The sequence below is a fragment of the Callospermophilus lateralis genome, chromosome 12, assembly GCF_048772815.1.
Source record: "Callospermophilus lateralis isolate mCalLat2 chromosome 12, mCalLat2.hap1, whole genome shotgun sequence".
NCBI classification, from domain to species: domain Eukaryota; kingdom Metazoa; phylum Chordata; class Mammalia; order Rodentia; family Sciuridae; genus Callospermophilus; species Callospermophilus lateralis.
Genome location: NC_135316.1, coordinates 109507112 through 109528189, shown reverse-complemented (window position 1 = coordinate 109528189; position 21078 = coordinate 109507112). Strand labels below are relative to the sequence as shown.

The 21078-nt window shown below is 45.6% G+C and overlaps 1 protein-coding gene across 4 annotated transcripts; it reads right to left on the bottom strand.

Moving 5' to 3' along the window:
* Positions 1-14133: 14133 nt before the first annotated feature.
* On the bottom strand, positions 14134-20498 carry Ing1 (inhibitor of growth family member 1). Of its 4 annotated transcripts, none has more exons than XM_076872653.2 (2): positions 20017-20498; positions 14134-15088 (listed from the first exon to the last, which is right to left on the bottom strand). In XM_076872653.2, the coding sequence occupies exon 2, from the start codon at positions 14940-14942 to the stop codon at positions 14385-14387; it is 558 nt and encodes a 185-aa protein (XP_076728768.1). In that variant the 5' UTR covers positions 14943-15088; positions 20017-20498; the 3' UTR covers positions 14134-14384. The 4 variants fall into 4 exon arrangements, with proteins under 4 accessions (XP_076728768.1, XP_076728769.1, XP_076728766.1 ...); XM_076872654.2 differs by lacking the exon at positions 20017-20498 and adding an exon at positions 19614-19914; XM_076872651.2 differs by lacking the exon at positions 20017-20498 and adding an exon at positions 18939-19262.
* Between the last annotated feature and the right edge of the window lie 580 nt (positions 20499-21078).

Sequence of the window (21078 nt, the reverse complement as noted above, 5' to 3'; positions counted from 1 at the left end):
GAACCTATTCGCCCTTTGCCACAAAGGTACAGACAGCGCTGTCTGTGAGAAACTGCTGGTGCCCTGACCTTAGCTCGCACAAATGTAAGCAGTACTTTCCTACTGTCTGCAGATTACCTAGTCCAAGGTAGTTTACTACAGAATCCTCTGCAGACGGAGACGCTGTCTCACAGTCTCAGCTCTTTTCAGGCCCTGGCCACATTATTCCCCCTCTACTGACTTCAGGCTTAAGTCAGGCTAGGACCAGCTTCTTGTGGTTGTACTGCCTCAGAACCTCCAGCAGAATCCCATGTTGGCTACTTTAACTCTTCCAGTACTCTGCTGAGGATCATAATTAAATTCCCTTCAGTGAAATGGTTTTCAGTTTCTTGTTGCAACCCTGATACAGTATTCAATGACTGGAAAAGATATTGTTTAAAGTATAGGTCAACTATGTTTTTTTAAATTGTACACTTGCTAGGACAAAGTTCGGTCTTACAAACATTCCAAAGACTGTCACTGTATAGATGAACATTCTCCAACCTGAAAACAAATAAGTTTAAAATAATAATAGGTGATAAAAAGAACCGATGTCCACACAGAAACCTGCACTCAGATGAACCAGATACCATTTTCATAATTGTTAAGATGTCCTTTAGCAGATGAGTGGATAAACTGTGGTACAACCAGATGACAGAACATTATTCAGCACTAAGAAGAAATGAGCTGTCAAGCCATGAAAAGACAAGCACAGTACTAAAGGAAAGAAGTCAATCTGAAAGTTTGTTTTGTACAATTCTGATTCTGTGACACTCTGGAAAAGGTACATCTATGGAGATAATGAAAAAGATGAGACATTTTTGAGGGTTAGGAGGGAGGGAGGGTGGGGAGCTCAATCCCTAGTATCAAAAATAAATAAATGAATAAAAGGAGGGGGGGTGGGAGGAATTGGCAGAGCAGAGGGTTCTCAGGTCAGTGGGACCACCCTGTGCAACACTGCAATGGTGGACACATGGCATTAGGCACTTGTGCAACACCCAGAGTGGACCCTGATGAGAAGAAGAGACTCTGGGTGATGTAGCATGTCAGTACAGGTCCAGCAGTCATGACAGGCGCTGCACGGACTGGAATCGGAGAGGCTATGTGCTAAGAGCCATAGCCAAGTAGTATGATGCATGGCATTTTTGGTTGAAAGGTGATGCCAGCAAGCCATTGAGATGATATGATTATGTTAAGATCTGCATTCATATGGATATTAGACCCCTGCTGTCCACACCTCGGTCTGCTAAGGGACTTCTGGAGAGTTCCCATTCATTGGGGAAGTTCCGTAGGAGGGAATTCCGGAGGAGGGATTTCCTGTTGGGGTCCGGGAGAACGCAGTGTGTGTGGGTCGGCATATTTCCCGGGAGCTTACAAGGCATTGGCGGGAGTTTCAAAAATAAAATTTGTTCCTGTTTGAGTGGCTCGTGATTTTTGTGCCCAGCCAGACTGCGTCAGCTATGCATATGTGGGGACAGACAGTATATGTGACTTCTCTGCAATTTCTATTCAATTTTGTTGTGAACCTAAAATTGCTCTAAAAAAATAAGGTTTATTAATTTAAAAGAAGCAATAATAAAATTTAAAACTTCCACATATTTCGACATTGAAGAATACACTTTTAAGCTAACATATGGATCAAATACTAAAATTGAAACTATTTAAACATGAGCAACAAGGAAAGAATATATCGAAACGTGGGATGAAAAGTGTTAAGAGACCACCAATGAGCAGAACCATCAAGTAGAAGTATGGGGCTGGGGTAGTGGCTCAGTGGGAGAGCGTTTGCCTAGCATGTTTGGGGCCCTGGGTTTGATCAGCACCACATAAAACAATAAATAAATAAAGGAATTGTATCCAACTACAATTAAAAAAAAAAAAAAAAGAAGTAGCAGTACGATGTCGATGGCCTTTATTACAGCTGTGCTAACCCCACACAAGTTCCCAGTCAGAGGATGAGACCACATAAACGAACTAGTAGAATTGAGAAGAAACAAAATTAATATTTATTTATAAGTAAATATAACTGTATATCCAGCTAACTCCAGAAAATCTAGAGAAATTATCAAGATGACAAAATATTTTGAGAAAGTTTACTGGATTATAAATAATATTCAAAAAAACCAATTGCATTCCTGTATACCTGTAACAAAAAATCAGAAACAAAAAACAGAAACACAAAAACCACAGGCTTCTGGTAATCATGGAGCATGGCAGAGAGGTTCTCCAACTCCCAGGCTGCAGGAAACATGGAGCCCCGCCTGCTAGAGGGCATCATGAAGATGATGAGGGGGAGTCCTGGAGCCAGCCTCCAGAAGACAAAGCAGAGGTAAACTGATGCCTGGGGCTGCGTTCACAGGGCCAGCAGCCTACTCTAGAAGAGGAAGCTCAATAGTGTCTTTGAATGCTTCTCAAATTTAGAGGTAGAGACTGCAGTTGATGAAAGGGTTCCCCACAACCAACCAACCTTCCTTCCTTCCTGTTCAGTGCTTGGGATGGAACTCAGGGCCTCATGCATGCCAGGCAAGTGCCCTGTCTCTGAGCCACATCTGCACTCCCCCACAACACTTTTTTTTTTTTTTTTTTTTGGTGGTGGTGGTACCGAGGATTGAACTCAGAGGCACTTGACCACTGAGCCACATCCCCAGCCTATTTTGTATTTTATTGAGAGACGGGGTCTCACTGAGTTGCTCAGCACCTTGCTTTCGCTGGCTTTGAACTCGCCATACACCTGCCTCAGCCTCCCTAGTTGCTGGGATTACAGGTGTGCACCACTGCACCTAGCCCCCACAACACTTTTTATTGAGACTCTACAGGTTACGTTTTAGGAATAATGATAAACCAAAAATATCCAGCTGTCTCAGATGGGAATCTAGAATTGCTAGTGTCCCATGTTATCTTCCAAACACAAAGTATTTCTCAAGGAATAAACATCATTACAGGCCTCAAATTCAATCTATAGATTTTAATGAGCAACATTTAATGTGAAGTAAAAGCAACCAGATATCTGAATTAAAAATTAATACTAAAAATTTGGGGGGCTTGGGATGTGGCTCAAGTGGCAGCGTGCTCACCTGGCATGCATGAGGCACTGGGTTCGATCCTCAGCACCACATAAAAATAAAATAAAGAAAAAAAAATACTAAAAATTTGGGCTGGGGCTATAGTTCAGTGGCAGAGCACTTGCCTAGCATGTATGAGGCACTGGGTTCGATCCTCAGCACCACAAACAAACAAGCAAATAAAATAAAGGCGTTTTGTCCATCTACAACTATAAATTTTTAAAAAATCAATACTAAAAATAAGAAACAATAGAAAAGACCTGCAGGGGGCTCCAGATAATATGAGACACAAACTTTTAAAAAGCTAGACTTGAGGCTGAGGTTGTGGCTCAGTGGTAGAGCACTGGCCTCCCATGTGTGAGGCACTGGGTTGGATCCTAAGCACCACATAAAAATAAATAAATAAAATAAAGGTATTGTGTCCATCTACAAATAAAAAAAAATATTAGAAAGCTAGACTTAATATATTCAAGGAAATGAAAAATATAGAATTATAAGCCTTCACAGAAAATTGAAAATTAAAATAGAGCAATGGAAAATCATCCAAAATTAAGTCCACTCAGAAAAAAAAAAAAGGATCCAGTAAATGAATGCAGTTTTATAGAATATTGGCCGTATGAATCAGTGATCTAGAAGACAAATCAGAAAGAAAAAAAAAAGGTCAAGAGTGAAGGTCAGGGATACATAGAAATGGTAATAAAGACATTAGAATTCAGGAAGAAGATTCTTTATCGGTAGAATGGGTGAAGCAGGAATTTCATTCACTGAAAAGGTAGCCAAAGAATAATTGTTAAAATTAGTGTTTGCCTAGTTGACTCTAAAATATCTTCTAGGAACAAATGATTCCTATTTTAAATAAATGCTTCCAAAGCCTAAGAAAGAGGTAAACTTTCTAAATTCATTTTATAAGGTCAATAAAATCCTGACACCTAAACAAGATAAAAGCTTTTTAAAAAGCCACATTTGAGGGATGAGGCTCAGCACCACATAAAAAAACTAAATAAACAAAATAAAGGTATTGTGTCCTTCTACAACTAAAAATATTTTTAAAAAGCCCCATTTCAGACACATAAAATTAACTAAACTATTATCAAATCAAATGTAGCAGTGCATTAAAGGAATAATCTATTGTAATTATTATGGGGTTTTCCCAATGGGGTTATGATTTTTCAAAATCAGAAATGTATCAAATTTTTTTTAAAAAATGAGAAGATCCACACACATAGCTACTCCCAGCCCCACTTTAAATTCTTTTTTTTTTTTTTTTTTTTGACAAATAACAACACTAATTTCTAGCAAGACTCTGAAAATTCTAGAACTCATAGGAGGCACGTTTCTATAGCTGACAAACAATATTCACTAGTAATCTCTGGCACAACAGAATAATGGTGAGATACTCAAAGCATTTCCACTGAAATCAGAACATGACTCTCAGGCCACTTTTCACCAATGCCATGTAATTAGCCCTGGTTCTTTCAGTAGGAAGTGGAAGAAGACAACTCAGGCCACCCACCACCGGTCATGGGGATGCTCTGGCTGGCTGGAGCTGTGAGCATGAGCCTATAGAATGTGGGAGCCAAACTTCCAGAGCTGATGAGAAATTTCAAAAAGGTGGCCAGATCCGAGATCAATGTACAAAAATTAACCTGTTATTACATGCAAATACCTGTCAATAGAACCAAATCAGAGGGAGATGGACCCATGTATGGTACCTGCTAAAATCCTAAATACCAGTTGAGAAATATAAAGACAGCAGGAAGACATAACTGAAGGCCATAGAGATCAAGATTACGTGGAAATCTACCTACATGAGAAGATTCATTTTGCAAAAATACAGGCTCCTTCAAATTCCATCTATTAATAGTTAATGGAAATTGGTATTTTCCCTATTAATATAGAAAAGATAATATAAAGGTAGTGTAATGAAATCAGTGATTTCTTGCAAAGATAAACAAAAAAATCAGTGGAACAGACCTGGAGAAAACACTTACACATTACCAAGCAACAGGGAAAGTAATAATTTTAGAATACAAATGGGGGCTGAGGCTGTAGCTCAGTGGTAGAGCACCCACCTTGCACTGGGTTTGATCTCAGCACCACATAAAAATAAATATATTTTTTTAAAAAAAGAATACAAATGGTTAATACACAAGTAGCATAAAATCAGGCAAACCAAGGAAGTGCAAATTATACACACAACACATACATCATATAATACACATGCATGGGATGGTATGTGTACAATGTATAATTTTTAGGTAGGAAATATTATGCTTTACATAACTATGCATTATTTTTTCTTGAGGACAGAAAAACATTTTGTTTGGTGGATACTCAGTGATAACAAAGGTAAGTTCAGGTCAAGAATCTCATACAAGTTGGTGGAAACATGGAATGGCACAACCTTTCTAGCAATTTCGCAGAAACAAAGTGTGAATTTTAATAAAATTTCAGTTCAATATAACTATCATAAATACTTATGCCTGTGCAGGATCAGAATTCTACAAAAAGAAAAAAAAAAGAATCATTTTTGCATAGTTATTGTTTTCCTTTTTATTTTTTTAGTTGTAGTTGGACACAATATCGTTATTTATTTTTAAGTGGTGTTGAGGATCAAACCCAGGGCCTCACACATGCTAGGCAAGCGCTCTACTGCCGAGTCAGCCAAAGTTATTGTTCTTGTTAATAGTTGTTACATCACAATCCTGTGTGGCCTATCCAGGTGGCAGTGTCAAAGAGTGGGCACCTGTAGAGAGGAGGGGGTCAGAAACTGTGTCACCTGGTTTAGTCCTGCCTGGGCACTCTGATGATGCTGGTCATCCTGCTCTGCTCATGAAGGCTGGCACAGAGGCTCATTAGAGACAAGACCAAGGAAACAAGGCTCTCCACTTGCTGGGGGAGTGTACGTGTAAAAACACCACAGAGTTATGTCTAATTTCACAGAAGACCCATTCATAGTGGTTGTCTTGGGATAGTTATAGGACAAGAAGGGGCAAGTGGTGGTTGATGTGGTCTATACACAAACCCAACTTGAACCAGCTTAGGAACAAAAGGATTTATTGACTCGGATGAATGGGCAGTTCCTGGGGTTCATGTGGCTTCAGGGATGTCAATGATGCCTCAGAACAATAGTCCTCTCTTTGTTCCAGGCAGACTCTCTCATGGTGGGTAAGTGAACGCCAGAAGTCCCAGAGCTAGCAGCTTCACAGAGAAACAACAATAACTGTGCTAGTAGCTCCAGAAGAAAACCCTCCGAGAAAGTTGGTAACGGATGTGGGGACCTGTCTCCCTCACACTGGCAGCCACGGCAGAAAGGTGGGCATCCTGATGTACCGTGTCTCGCCCTATGCCCACCACCTCAGCAACCGCTCACCATTTTTGCTCCGTTTTGGCACATGGGGAATCCACTTTCTTGTGTTTTCTCTCATAGTTCATCAGGATATTCATGTGTCTGGGACTGGCTCTGTCCACAGCACTGACTGCAAGTCCTCTGAGCACACCCACTGCTTTAATGTTATCTGCTGACGTTACTATTCATCTTTATTTCTAGAACTTTCTCTGTACTTAAAGAATGCTGGCCTTAAGCCCTCAGCTGTTAAGATTCTAAGCTGCCCCCTGTTGAAGAGGAAACAAAGACCTTGTGAGATTTGTGTTCATGTAAAAACGAATGCTCCAGTGTGATAACATCACCAATAAATTCGGAAACAACCCTCATTACTTTCTTTCGGATGCCGGACATCAAAAAATGCAAAATTATCATGAAAGTCACACTACAGAGTAATTACTGGTTGTGTAAGAGGAAATGAAATAAGCAAATCTCACCATGCTTTTTGCTTCCTCATGATAGTAACAGAATACAGCATCCCTGCCACTTTGAGTTTTTGCTATTATTAAATTTGCTAGTCTATTAAGTTGTCATATTTTTCAAAACTCAGGTTTCACTACAAATTCAATAGCAGGAACTGCAACCTCATCTAAGATTTGCATCACACTGATGTCTTGTCAGAGCTTGATAATTTAGAGCAAAGCACTGTGGGAACAAGTGCTTGGAGTACTGCATACAGGGCTTACATGGCTTACATTAAGGGCATCTGAGTGGCAGGCCACTCCCCTCCTGCTAGGCGCTGAGCGGCAGGCCGTTTACCCCTGTAGCACAGCCCTGGGCCTGAGGCCATGTGTTGCAGTCCCTGTGCCTGCTCCACGGCCCAGTCCTCGATTGGTCGCTGCCAGGATAGTTAGCAGAAACTGCATTGGTGGCTGCCTGTAACCTGCTTAGCTGCTATCTGAGGATGCATACATGGTAACTGCGCAGTAAAATCAGACCTGCTTCCTGCTTGGTCCCCAGAGGTCTTGATTGGCGACTCTGCAGCCACACTCTACCCTGTTCCGTGGACCTCCTTGCTGGAGAAGAGTGCGTCTTTAACATTATACTTTCTAGGCCATTTTTGAAATCTAGGAAATTGTGCAGTAAAGCCCACAAACACTTCACAATTACCTCACACATCCTCCTCTTCCTCCTCCCCTGTCAGCTCAATCCACTTTCATTTCTGTTGACTGGGTTCTCACTGACTCACCTTCTTATTCTGAAATATTTGACTTGGTTTACTGAAGAATTAACCTTCCCAGTTGCATAAACTGAGATTCCAACATTTACACAGCGAGATGCTCCTTACTAGCCTTCACACTGAAGGATGGGTTGTGAAGAACGCCAGGGAGCTCCCTGCTGTGTCTTTCCACATTCAAGGAACTGACGCTTAACCAAAGATCTGTGTCAGAAGGCACTTCGCCATCAGTCCAACTTCTAATTGTCCACGCCTCTGCAGCACACCGGTGATGCAAAGAATGAGATTTTTTGAATATCAAGATATTTTGATGTTCAGCAAGGAATACTAAAAATTATCCTCTTTGGCCTAATTTTTATTTACCTTAGATACAAAACAGTAATTCTCATTCCAAGTAATGGGGAAGGAATGAAGCCACATGCAACCTGGTTGCCCTGGCGGCGGTATGACTGTTCATCTGAAGCATGGCGTCTATCGGGGCAAGGATCTTTGAGATGGCCAAATGTAGTGCTTGACTGGCCAAGACAGATCCAGCTGCTGAGTCTAGCACACCATCTGCCCCTGGGCCATCAGGATCCCTCCAACACCTGTCCCCACTGAGCCCAAACCGGTTCTCAACAAAGTTCTGGTGCAGAGAAGTCTCCCTGAGACTTTTCTCTTACTTTCCTGTCTTTGCTTCAGACCTAGTCAGAGTCAATTACTGTTCATGCCAATCAAAAGACACTTAAATCTTAAGTATTAAGACTTAAGTATTAGTCGAGAAATTTCTCAAGTGAGATAAATGAATTTGGGAGACAGCAAACTATCTAAGCACCTTTTTAAACGGGTAGATCATTAGCAGTCCCTGTGATCAACCATTTACATGTTTTTACAAAATCTTATGACAAAAACATTAAATTGGGGACCTGGGCTGTGGCTCAGTGGTAGAGCACTTGCCTTGCACGCCTGAGGCACTAGGTTCGATCCTCAGCACCACTTAAAAATAAATACATTGTATCCATCTACAACTTAAAAAAAACCCACATTAAATTGGGTGAACAAAATCTAAATACAATGTCTCAAATAACTTCAGAAATATTGCATGTCTAACAGAGGTTTATACATTCATAGTAAAAGTATTCTCTTTCCACAAATCAGTTTGAAATTTCCCTTTAGGGGTGCTTCTAGAACTGACTTCAAAGTTAGAGAAGAAAATGTCTCATGTTTAAACATTAATTCTTGAGTTCATTTTTTTATTCCACATACATTTATTAAGGGCCTCTGGTTTACCTTGTGGAGCTGCAGTGCCTGATGCCTGCGTAAATGTGACCAGGAGTCCCCCTGGGAAGAGCTGGCCCAAGGAAGGGTGCTGGCCAGTCAATCAGTGCTGCTCTTGTCCAGCACCACCAGCCCTCACTGAGTGGCTTGAGAAGACACCTCATTGTTCTGGGCCTGTTTCCTCATTGACACAGTGAAGAGACGGAACCAGGTTCCCTGCCTACCCACTGGTTCAACCAAGAGGAGGCTACAAGAAGTTTCATGGGCTTTGACATATGTTAAAAATAAAAATTGTTTCTCTACTGACTTCTGTTTTGAACAAAGGAAAACGGCATCATCTACAGAAGAGCAGCTGTGGATGGCTCTCTTGTGCTCAGTAGGGACAGGGAGTAACCACTCTGCACATGGACCAAGGGTCAGCTTGTTTTTTAGAATAAACCCAGCTGACCAAAAAAAAAAAAAAAGTCACCGTGACCTGTGTGGCATTGTGCCTTTGCGCAAGCCGTCCACATTAGTGACCTTCCCCTTTGAAGGAGGGGCGCACGGCGTAGAGGCCCCTTCTGCTGACAAGGACACTGGGCTGGACTGCAGCAGAGGAGCTGGTTCTGACGCAGACCTGAAGACATTAAGTCTCACTGACCAGAGGACAGCAGCTGTCCCGGCAAACTGCTTCAAGCCTCCTGTAAACTGGTCCTGAAGCCCACCACAGGGCAAGACAAGAAACTTGCTGCAAGTATCCTAGCTGGCCTCCCTCAAGAAAAACCCATGCTTAAGGACAGGCTGGTAGTACAGGCATTTGTGTTCCCAGAGATCCTTTTATTCAGGCAAGAGCACCAGGCAATGCAGACCTTGAGCTCTCACTTCCTGGGTCCTACTGCAGCCCTACTCCTGAGACCATTCATATTTCTTCTCTGTTCTTCAATTTTCTCAGTCACAAGCTAATGAAATTCTCTACACCATAGGGCTGGGAGAAGGGCGGAGCTGGTGGTCATTGTGAGACACTTGGCCAGCTCCACACAGCTTACAAGATCAGTTAATGTGAGTGAGCAGATCCTGGACACTAGTGGGTATTCCTGGCAGACATAGGGCATATGCAGCCTGTGCCAATCAGTTTCAGCATGAGAGACTTAACGTGCTCACCAGGAACAGCAGCATCTTTGTGGCAGGTTACTGTATAAATTTAACATATAAACAGGAACAAAAAAAGCCAAGCACAGGAACTCCTGCCTGTAGTCCCAGCTACCAGGGAAGCTAAGGCAGAAGGACAGCAGGTTCAAGGCCAGCCTGGACAACTTGGTGAAATCCTGATACCTCCCCCCGAAATTAACATAAAGTATACAAGAGCCAAGAGCGGAGGTGCACACCTGTAATCCCAACAGCCGGGGAGGCTGAAGCACTAAGCAACTCAGTGAGACCCTGTCTCTAAATAAAATTCAAAATAGGGCTGGGGATGTGGCTCAGTGGTCAAGTGCCTCTGAGTTCAATCGCCAGTACCAAAACAACAACAACAACAACAAATGTATACACGAGCTGGGGGTGCAGGTCAGTGATGGTGACTTGCCTCACACATAGGCTCTGGGTTTGAACCTTAGCACCACAAAATATGAAGGAACAGAGGGACAAGGCACCCAGCACAACGTCTAGCCTGCAGTGACAAGTGGGGCTATCAGCACCCATGAGGAATGCTGCCTTTGAAGCTAGTGCACTTGGCAAGCACTTGCTTGTTGACAGATATCCTACTTCCACAAGCACCGAACACTGTAGATTAAGATCTAACCCGTTACTCAATCTGCAGTGACTTTTTTGTGAACTGGATTTTAAACCGAAGACACCAACCCCATCTTTCTGAACAAAATCAAGCACTATGGAGTGTCAGAGGTGAGGGAAGGAAGTGACCCAATGGGTCTCCATTCACTGTCTGTGAGAACTCAGCACACTAGTGTGTTTATGAGCTAAACACTGGGTAAATATTCTGAAACAAGGCCCCTAGTGGAAAACCTCAGGAGGCCATTTTGATTTAGCAACATGACAAATTCAGAACGACGGTGACAGGCAAACATGGTACCTCAAGAAAAGGAGGTACAAGTGAGCAACTTTTCCAGATGAAAAAAATCCAGAAGCAATTCCCAATCTGCCTAAAATCTCTTGAATTCCAAGATTTAAAGAGGAATGGACAAGCTAACGGAGGGACTCAGACAAGATCCATTAAACCCTCCATACATGCTGGCAATTCCAGAGAGTCACAGGTTACTATATAGCAGATGACCTAGTATGGCATTTAAACTTGCAGAGACAAATTTTAATCATTCTGTCTGGAACACAAAGTGAACATAAGCAACATAGGGATATTTCAACCAAGTATCTCCTCTGAAAACAGAACACAGCAATGGTCTTTTACTTTGATAAATGCTTTGCTACCTGAGTGCTGGCAAACACTGAAGGTCTCTGGTACCTAGACAATTCACATAGCTCTAATCACACTGGAAAGGGCCACTGGCAAAGGTCCAAGTCCCCAGAAGGTATGTCCCTATGGTAGGCCACTGTGTGTCAGGAGGCAGCATCTCTTCTCAGCCCCTGGAAGAGCCCCAACCCCAGCCCCCTCCCCCTCTCACTTAACTGAACTATCAGGTTCACTTTATCCTGTCTAAAATATAAATGTATTGCACCACAATGAGAACATTTAAGAACTTTTATTTGAACTGCTAACTTGGTTTTTATGCAACAAATAAATACTGAATATTTACATAGAAGCAACTGTCTAAAGAAACTCAGACCCTCCTTGGTACCCACTGGGGTTTCGAGGAACCATCCACTGCATATAAATATGATCTCAACCCTAAATCTTGACTGTTCCAAGTACTTACCTGTACTCAAGTACTCTACCATCCAACTGGAATCAACATATAATTTAAGACTGCCAATTCCAACAAAATTTCACTCCATAATGTACTTTTTTTTTTTTTTTTTTTTTTAAAGAAAAATGCCTGTGTCCTTATTAGAAACCTCATTAAAGCTAGGGAAACTTTTCCAAAACTGAATGACTCACACTCATTTCTCAGAAACACTCTGTGTGAACAAAGTATTTTAAAAGTAAAAAATTGTAGACCAACACATAAGCCATTTTTCTAGAGCAAACATCCAGAAGACCAAAGAGATACCTATACAGCAAGGTGTGGCCCAAGTGCCATCTCTTCCCATTACCAAAACTGAAAAAATATAAAGAGTTCCAAAATCAGCAACTGCTTTCCACTGAATCTTCACTCCTATAATTTAATTTTCATTATTGGCTCCAAACGGAAGTGAAAAACTATCATAGAATTTTACACAAGCAAAGATTCTTTATTTTTATTGCCATGATTTTCATTAACTATTTTAATTATCTAACTTATTTTCATATAGTAAACTCTTATTGTTCATTATTTTTCTAGATAAATCTCAAATTTAAACACCCAAGATTCTAAAATGACTAGAAAGTTAACAGCGAAGTATTTGGGCTGTTAACTATTAACATGCAAAAAGTTGAAATTTTAACATATGATCAACTATAATTCTTACTTCACTATTAACCCTCCATAGTGGAAATTCCTTGAATAGAAGTCTGGCATGAGTAAAGTTCTCAATAACTGTTTATCAGAAGTAAACGGTTAGAGTCAGGCCCAGTAGCATATGCATACATGCAGTCCTAGCAACTCAGGAGGCTAATGCAGGAGGATGGCAAGTTTGAGGTCATCCTGGGCAACTTGGTGAAACCCTGTCTCAAAATGACGAAACAAAGGGCTGGAGATATAGCTCAGTGGTACAGCACCCATGGGTTTAATACCCAGTACCACCAAAAAAAGTAAACCATCAGAAAAACACTTACTGTTTTACATAATGTAGACACAGCTGTTGCCAACTTCACAGAGATGATGCTCAGTTCACCTATGTGGTGGCTCCAGGGACACTGCACAGCAGGCTGCAGAAAGAACTGAATTCCCATGTTCCAAGCTAAAGAGAACCACATTATCACTAAGGAATGATTATCACCCAGGGGGTCGTGAAAGGACAGATCAAAATACCAGAGGCTAGTCTAAGTCAGCGGTCAGCAAACGTTCTGCAAAAGGCCAGAAAATAAGTAACTTCAGCTTTTCTGCCCATGCAATCTTGATTACCACCACCCGACTACCATTTTACAAAAGCAGCCACAGACAATACATCAGGAAATGAGCATGGCTGTGTTCCAGTGAAACTTTATTTATAGACACTAAAATTCAAATTTCATATAATTTTCATGTATTCATGAAATATCTTTTTTAACCATTTAAAAACATAAAGACCATTTGTAGTTCACAGGTCATATAAAAACAGGTGGTGGGCTGGATTTGATGGGTGCAATTTCCTGACCTCTGTCTAAATATATATTCTTCTTTGACATGAATTTATCTGCTGGCAATTAGGTAACTTCTACTTCAATATTGAGAACAGTTAATACACAATTTGCTTAAGGCTTTGTCTAAACTGCTGGTGTATAAATTTTTATAAGACAAAATTTAAAAAGTACTTAGGCTAAAATTAAATATACTGCTAGATAAACAAACTGGCCAAGTTTCATTTATTCTTGACATCACACCTGTACAACTCACACACACAACAGGAAGCATACCTTGGTTTCACAACAACATCAGGCTGTGCTTCCAATTATAATACAGCGAGAGCAAGATCTCTGGGAAATGTACATTTATACACTTGACATAAGTTAAAGATGACCACACTATGATCTATGATAGCAAAAGCGTGATTTAAATTCTATCACTAGACCACTTCTTTTGGGTTCATAATAAAAATGAACCCAATCATTTAAAAATGGCCATTTGGGGATCAGGCCAGTATATAAAATATTTGCCACGTAAAATTTAACCCTTTACCTGTTTTTGCAGAGCTGGGGATAAACCCAAGGTCTGGGGCTTGTTGGGCACTTTTCCACTGACCATGTACCTTCTTAAAAATAATCTTCCAACTTTGAACCTTTGTTATTGAATTGTTATATGGATGTACATTATGGTACAAGAAAAGAACGTGCTGTAGGCTGTACTTTAGCAACCCAGCTGATTAAAAAAATGTTCATAATATGTAACATTATTTTTTATTAAAATAAAATAGGTAGATCTTTTCTTATCACAATGTATTAGGTTGCTTCCAAGTCATCCCCCCACACACAGAAGAAAAAAAAAAAAAAAATCAGTCTGAGACTCACGTAAGTGTTTAATTGAAACCTATATTTGTAGTTCCTAAAATGCTGATCCACAGACCACTGTCTTCTTACACACATATACCAGTGAGAACAAAAGGTGGAGAGAGTCACTGCCATCCCTGTGAAGGGAACGGTGCCTTCTCCAACATTCCTTGAAAATACACATTTGACAATCCTCACACCTCAGCACAGGTGGCAATGTAATAAATACACTAGCTGGTTCTGTTTTCCCCACTACTAGTGCATGTCCACAAACTACCTGTTATAGGCTCTCTCCTTTTTGGACTTCTCCAATGCTTTGTCCATTGTTTTCTCATTTTCCCCCCGACACTTGGGACAGTACCACTTGCCCTTTGGTTTATGATTGAGTCCCACGCATGAGAAGTGGAACCATTCGATGGGGCACTCGTCATTGTCGCAACCTATCATTTCTCCATAGGAGACCTGATTGCACAGACAGTACGTGGGCTCATTTGGGTCGATGGGAAGGTCTGCAGGGGATGCTTCCCTCTCTGCTTTGGCCTTAGAGCGTTTTTTCTTCTTCGAGGTCTTTGCTTTCTTCTCCTTGGGTGTTCCTGAGGTGATGTCATCATGGTCATGATTATTAGATGCATTTTCTCGATTCTCATTGTTGCGTTGCCTCCGGGAACGTTTGTTATTCGGCTTTTCTGCCTGAGTGATTGTCTCATTCTTTGACTTATCTTGGCCAGCTTTGCCACTGTTGCCAGTGGTGTCATTGATTTCCTGATGTGTTTCAAAGAGTTCCACATGACTATCCACTTGTCTGGTCCGGTTCTCCACCAGCTCCACCATCTGACTCACAATCTGAATCTTCTCATCGCCCAGTTCCTGGCTCCGAATCAGGGCTCTCTGGATGCAGTGTAACACTCGTCGTTTCTGGGCACCATCTGTCTCTCGTTTAAATTTCTCGTAATATTCGTCCAATTCCTTCAGGATTTCTATAAACAAAATAATATAAATTACACATCCAAGCTATAAATATAAATACTAGTGAAGAAATCCACTCGATTAAATAAGCCTTTTATTTAACTCTTTAGTCTATAAAAAAAGTAACTGCTAAGGATAGATAAGACCCAGGCAAACTTTTCATATACAAATCTTACCACCTGTAGGCCTTTCCAGAGACTTTCTCACTGTTGAACAAAGTGCAACATCAACATAGTTCCTGTTTAGCCAAGTACCTTCTTATTTGTCTCTCGAAATACCCCAAGGGACTGGACACAGTTCAGAAGCATCCCTGAAAAGTTCCAATTTAGGTAAAAGTGGTTGGGGCTAAATTTTTTTTCCTATTAAATTGATAATTAGATCTTAAAATTCCACCATTTGTATTCAAATTTTTCTCTAATAACAGCTTTTATTCTAACGTATCAACGTCTAAAATACCCTGTGAGAGAACGTACACAGATTTTGACAATGGTTATGCCTGGGGTTAAAAGGCCCAGGATCAGACCACTTAATGACCAAGGCCCTCAGTCACCTGTTACTTTAGGGCCTTTCCAGGGTGTTATTGGGCACTACTGAAAATAACAATGGTTTGGTCACAATAAAACAGACAATTTAGTGTTGCTTTCAAACAAAAATATCGGATTTTATTTTTTATAGCAATTCCATTTTTAGAGCTACAAAAGCCAGTAGACTCAAAAACAATCTGAAGACAATGCATGTGATTTTAAAATGTATTTTGGCAAATGTAATTAAAGAAATAAAAGCTATTAAATAATCCAATTAAAGCAAAACTATATATTCTTACAAAAAAAAACTATTAAAATACCTAGAAATTCCCAGTTACTTAAAAAAAATAGTATACATTTCAATCCTGAAATCTTCTTATGGTCTTTTAAAACAGACACCCTACACTCTTCAATTAGGAAGTGGATGAGAAGGGGAGGGAGTTGGAGGGAATGTCTGGAATATTACCACCCACTGAGCTTTCGGATCTCTTTAGCTGTAAGGTATAAACCTGGCTGGGAGTGGTGGCACACACCTGTAATCCCAGTAACTCAGAGACACTGAGGCAGGAGGATAGTAAGTTTGAGTCCAACATAGGCAATTTAGTGAGACCCTGTCTCACATTACAAAATAAAAAGGACTGGGGATGTAATTCCATGATGGAATACCCCTTGGTTTGATTCCAGTACCAAGAGGGAGAAAAAAAATAAAGACAAACCTGTCACTAGAGTAAACACATGAGCTTAAGCCAACAAGAAGAACAATGAATGGTTAAGATTATATTCCAAACTCTGAAGATATTTCCCAGAGGAACCATACAGACCTTACTACCAAAAAGGTGGAATGACTAGCCTCACAGCCTTAATTAACTCAACAAATCAACTGATCCAACTTATTTTATCAGATATTAAAATGAGCTTATGCCATTTATTTTTAATATTCTGCTGTCTAAACAATTGCATGCATTTCTTAGATGTTCTAAGCAAAGTACTTTATCAACAAAGTCACAAAGAGCAATAAACAATGTTATTAACACCACTGCTAAATAGGAGGTATTCTGCCAGGGCAAACTGCTTCTTCTACCCCAAAAGCTCATCTTCAGACTGCTGCTGACCCTATTTTCTAAAAATATCCCACATCAAAGTACCAGCATTATAAAAACCTTAAATCTTGAGATTGCAGCAAGTTTAATTTGGTCTGTCAAATGATGAAAACTGCAAATTTTATAAAAAGTTGTACGGACTTCCCTTAGCATTTTCAAACTTGGAAAAAAAATTCAAATCACCTAATACCATGATAACTAACCCCACCCTATGGGTTTATCTACATCTGATGCTTACCAAGCACAGGCTGTCAAGGAGGTTAGACTTGCAACAAGTTTTAAAGGAAAGGCTTGGTTTAGTGTCCTGGGGCTCTGGCGACACCTCAACACCCACGGCCGGCTCGCTGCAGGGACAGATGCAGGAGGGCAGGGTGGCGCTAGGCGGTGTAGGGCGCGCACGTTAGGCGGAGGGCGGCGCGGTAAGCTCTACCATCAGGCGTAGACAACAGCTTTCCTGGGTGACACAGACAGAATCCCAGAACTCGCGGCCCTAAGACCCCAAACCCGCCGACGCTGCCTCTCGCTTCAGGTTCCTGAGACCCCTGTGTCGGGCAGGCTCGTCGCGTCTCGGGCACCATCCTCAAAGCCGGATCCCCAGGAACACAACCCTCGGTCACTCGCGATTCTGGGTCACACGCGCCGCACCCTCGGCTCAGCAGAGGCAGCGCGAGCCACAGGGACTGGGCGGATGGCCAGACCCAGCGCCAAAGAGCCGGCGGCAGCCATCGCACCGTGCCCGGAAGTAGCTGGGCTCAGTCGTCAGCGGAGCCAAGGAAAAGGGTCGAGGCGGACCGACTCCCGCCAATGGGAAGAGGAAAGCGCGCCCCGCCCCGATTGCCACCGCCTATGGGGATCGAGGGGCCGGAGAGCGGAGGACAGGATCGCTCCAATCAAAGCGCAGTGCCGAAGAGTACAGCCCACCCCCCCAGTGCCAGGACCCAATTCGAGGCGGGAGGCCGGGCGACCCGAAGACATTCAAATCAACTCGACCTCCGCCCTCCCGCCCCGCCCCTCTCAGAAAGAGGAAAAAAAGACAGCGGAAACAGATCCATGCCAGTCATTACGCAAGGCCCGCCCTCATCCGGCCTGGTCACCAATTGCTACGCAACAGATTCATAAGGACATTCCACGGAGACGCCAAGGCCAATCACTAGGGTGCTAAGGCGGAACGTTCCGCAATATGCTAATTAACTTCCTATAAAAGTCGCTGCGAAGCTACGTCCGGAGCAGAGCGCGCAGGGGCGCTTTCCGGGCAGGGTTCTCTGGTGTGTTTCGCAAGCTAGCCTGCCTTCCATTTCACCCCCTCCAACGCTTCCGTTTCCCTGCTGCGCAGCCCCGTAAACATTAGTAAACTCGCAGAGACGATCCACGTTCAAAACACAACCCCCAGTGCCTTGACTGATCCGCGGTAAAGTTTCCCTAACAGCGAACAATTCCCGGCAGACACTAAGCCTCCACCTCTTTGCCACTCCGGGCGGCTGGGTCTGCAGGAAAGGACCCACAGGTCCCCTCACCTGCCACATTCCTCTCCAACCAGAAGTCGGCCAGCGCCCCCCGAGCGCAGCACAGATGGGCGCCTTCCCCGCCTCCGCTCCTCCCCTTCCCTTCCCTTCCTACTGCACACCCGAGAAAAGCCCTCATCCTCCGCAAACTACACCGGCGGTGTCGCCCCTCCCGGTCGGCCCCGCTCCATGTCCAGCGCCAAGGGCCGGAGGGGGCTGGGCGGGGGCAGTCACGACCCCGATAGAGCCCTGCCCCGTACTTTATGTAACACTCGGATGCAGGACCGGGTGGGGTACGGCGCCGAGGGGCCCGGGCGGCGCTAGGGTCCGCGGGCACCGCGGCCCGCAGCCGTCCCTGCAGCCGCCAAGCCCGCGCCCCGCAGCCGAAGCGCTCGCACACCCCTTCGCTCGCGCCGCCGCCCGAGCCCCCTCCCCGAGGACGCGGCGGAGCCCCGCGCCCCCTCCCCCGCAGCACCCGCCTCATCACTTCACTACAAAGAGCGCTTCGGTCGCGCAGCCTTGCAGCGCGCCGCTCGCGCTCCTTCCCCCTCCGGGTCCCGGCTCCGCACACAAGGACCTTGGCGGATCAAAGGCGCCCCAGACCTTTTGTTCCTGTCCCGACGAGGCCGCCGCAGGGGCCGCCGCTCCCTCCGGGTCCAGCAGGACCAGCCGGCGGCGGCGGCCCGGACCGCGGGGATGGACGCGGCCGCCCCCGCCCATCCATCACCGCCGTACCTTGGTATTTCGCGTCGATCTCCCGCATCAGCGAGACGTTCCTCTGCAGGTCGAAAGGCAGAGACTCGATAGAGTCCAGGTAATCCTCCACATAGTTCACCAGGTGGATCTGCTCCCCGTTGGCAGGACTCAACATGGTTCACCCCGGAGGTCCCCGGCGACTCGGCGCGGCTTTCCGCTTCCTCCAACCCCCCGCCCCCCTCAAAACAGCACTGCAAAATGCAAAGCTCTCCCTCTCCCGCGCCCCCCCGCCGCTCCGGCCCGGCCCGGCCAGCGGCTACATCTGCCGGGGTCGCGGGGACCCCGGCGCCTGCGGGCGCGGGCCGCGGTGGCGGAGGCTCCCGGGCTCACGCCCCACCGGCCGCGCAGGCCCCCTCCCAAGCGGCAGGCGGGCGCGGGGGGCCGCGCGTACGAGCGCGCACACACCCGGGAGAGGGCCGAGCGCCGCGGCCGCCGCCGCCCACCGCCGCCGGGCGGGGAGGGGAGCCGAGCGGGGCGGGCAGCGGGAAGGGCGCGCTCGGCAGCCCGCCGCGCCGCACTTGTCCAACGTGGAAAACCCAAATACCAGTTTCAAACACTTGGGAAACATTCAGCCCCGCGCGCACCGCGCATGCGCCCCACCCCCCCGCCCGCTCCCGGCGGCGGCCCCGCCCCCGCCGCATTCACGCCCCTCACCGTCCCGGGCCGGGGGGCGGAGGGCAGCGATGCCGGCCTGCGAGGGGGCGTGGCCTTTCCCGTCACTTTCGCTGGGGCGAGGGTCGCGGAAGGGACAGCGACAGGGCCGCCGGGCTGGGGCGACGGGCGAGGCGCAAACTTTACTAGGAGTTTGGCACTTGATGGCGAGGCTGTTGGGAGGCGTTGCACGCCGGCCGGGAGACGCTGGGTGGTGGCCTGCTCCGCTGAAGACCTTCCCAGGACCTGACTGGCCGCGGGACGGCCGCCTGAGAGACTCCGACAGTGGCAAACCACCATTACCTCTCCCGGCCTCACTCTACTCGTCCCCGCCCCGCCGCGCAATATAAGTACGAGCCGGAAAAGAACTGGCAACCCGGAGAGCCAATCCACTTGCAGACCTTACCTCTGCGGCCAATCAAGACGGAGAGGGGGCGTGACAAATTCGGGCTCCTCCTAGGCTCCTACTACTAAAGTCTGGAGGGCGGCAGAGCGGGTGGGCACTGGAGGGGCGGAAGTGCTGGCGCAAGCGCACTAGCATCGGCAGCGGCCAAGGCCCGCGCGGGAGGGGGACCGAGTACTGTAGCGCGGCAGGACCACCACTCCCAGCAGCCTTGGCGGCTCCCGCGGCTGCGCTGTTCACCACTGCCTTCCCTTTGTCACCTCCTGGAGCTCAGTTTGGAACGGCTTGGAGACAAAGGGGCCCGAGAGCAAAGCTGCTCCCTGGGACCGAGCCTCTGCGGAGGGCGGGCCGGCGGAAAAGATGCTTCCCTGATTCCTGGCCCGTTAGGTGCCCTCCGAGCGCTCTCCACTCCCCACCTTTTGGAAGGACCGCCAACACCTGGGGCGCTGGCGGCACTTTGATGTCCTTTGACGCCCCGAACCCTCTTTAACCTCCCTTCCACCATGGCTCCAGGATTTAAGACTTTCTGAAAAGCCCGGCTCTGAGCCCTCCGTCGCCTAGACGACCGGATGGTCCGCCCCGCCCTTTCCGGGACAAGCCACGCCTCTCGGTGGTGGCCACGCCCCGGCGGCGCTCCCGCCTTTGTCCGCGTTCCGCTGTGGTTCCCTTGGGCTGGCTTTCGATCGCTGCAACTGGAGTTGCGTGCCGTCGGGTCTCGGCCCCTCCGCTTGGCTTCTGCTCTGGCTGACTGGCAGCGGCGCTGGGCAGAAGGGTCCCGCGTAGGGTGGCCTGTGGCCGAGTGCGGAGCGGAGACCCAGCCCCGGCCGCGCCTCCCCGGTTTCCCCTGTCTCCGTTTAAGCAGCGTAGGGTTCCGCTGGAGTCCCGGATTTATCCTGCTGCAAATCTGGACGCGCGGCCGCAGACACTTGCAGTTTAAACGGGCACACTTTCTAGTATTTGAAGATTTGAAATGTTACGTGAAACATATCTGTTGCAATTTTTTAGTTTCCTGTATAATCCAGCACAATTTCGGACTAATCTAATTCAGCATTTGTAAATAGAGTG

Bases quoted from the DNA above. Each gene is read 5' to 3' on its own strand.
- Ing1 (XM_076872651.2), bottom strand. From the start codon at position 19,074: ATGTTGAGTCCTGCCAACGGGGAGCAGATCCACCTGGTGAACTATGTG. The intron at 15,089-18,938 runs GTACGGCGGTGA...TTTTGTTTATAG, and splicing joins GATCGACGCGAAATACCAAG to AAATCCTGAAGGAATTGGAC.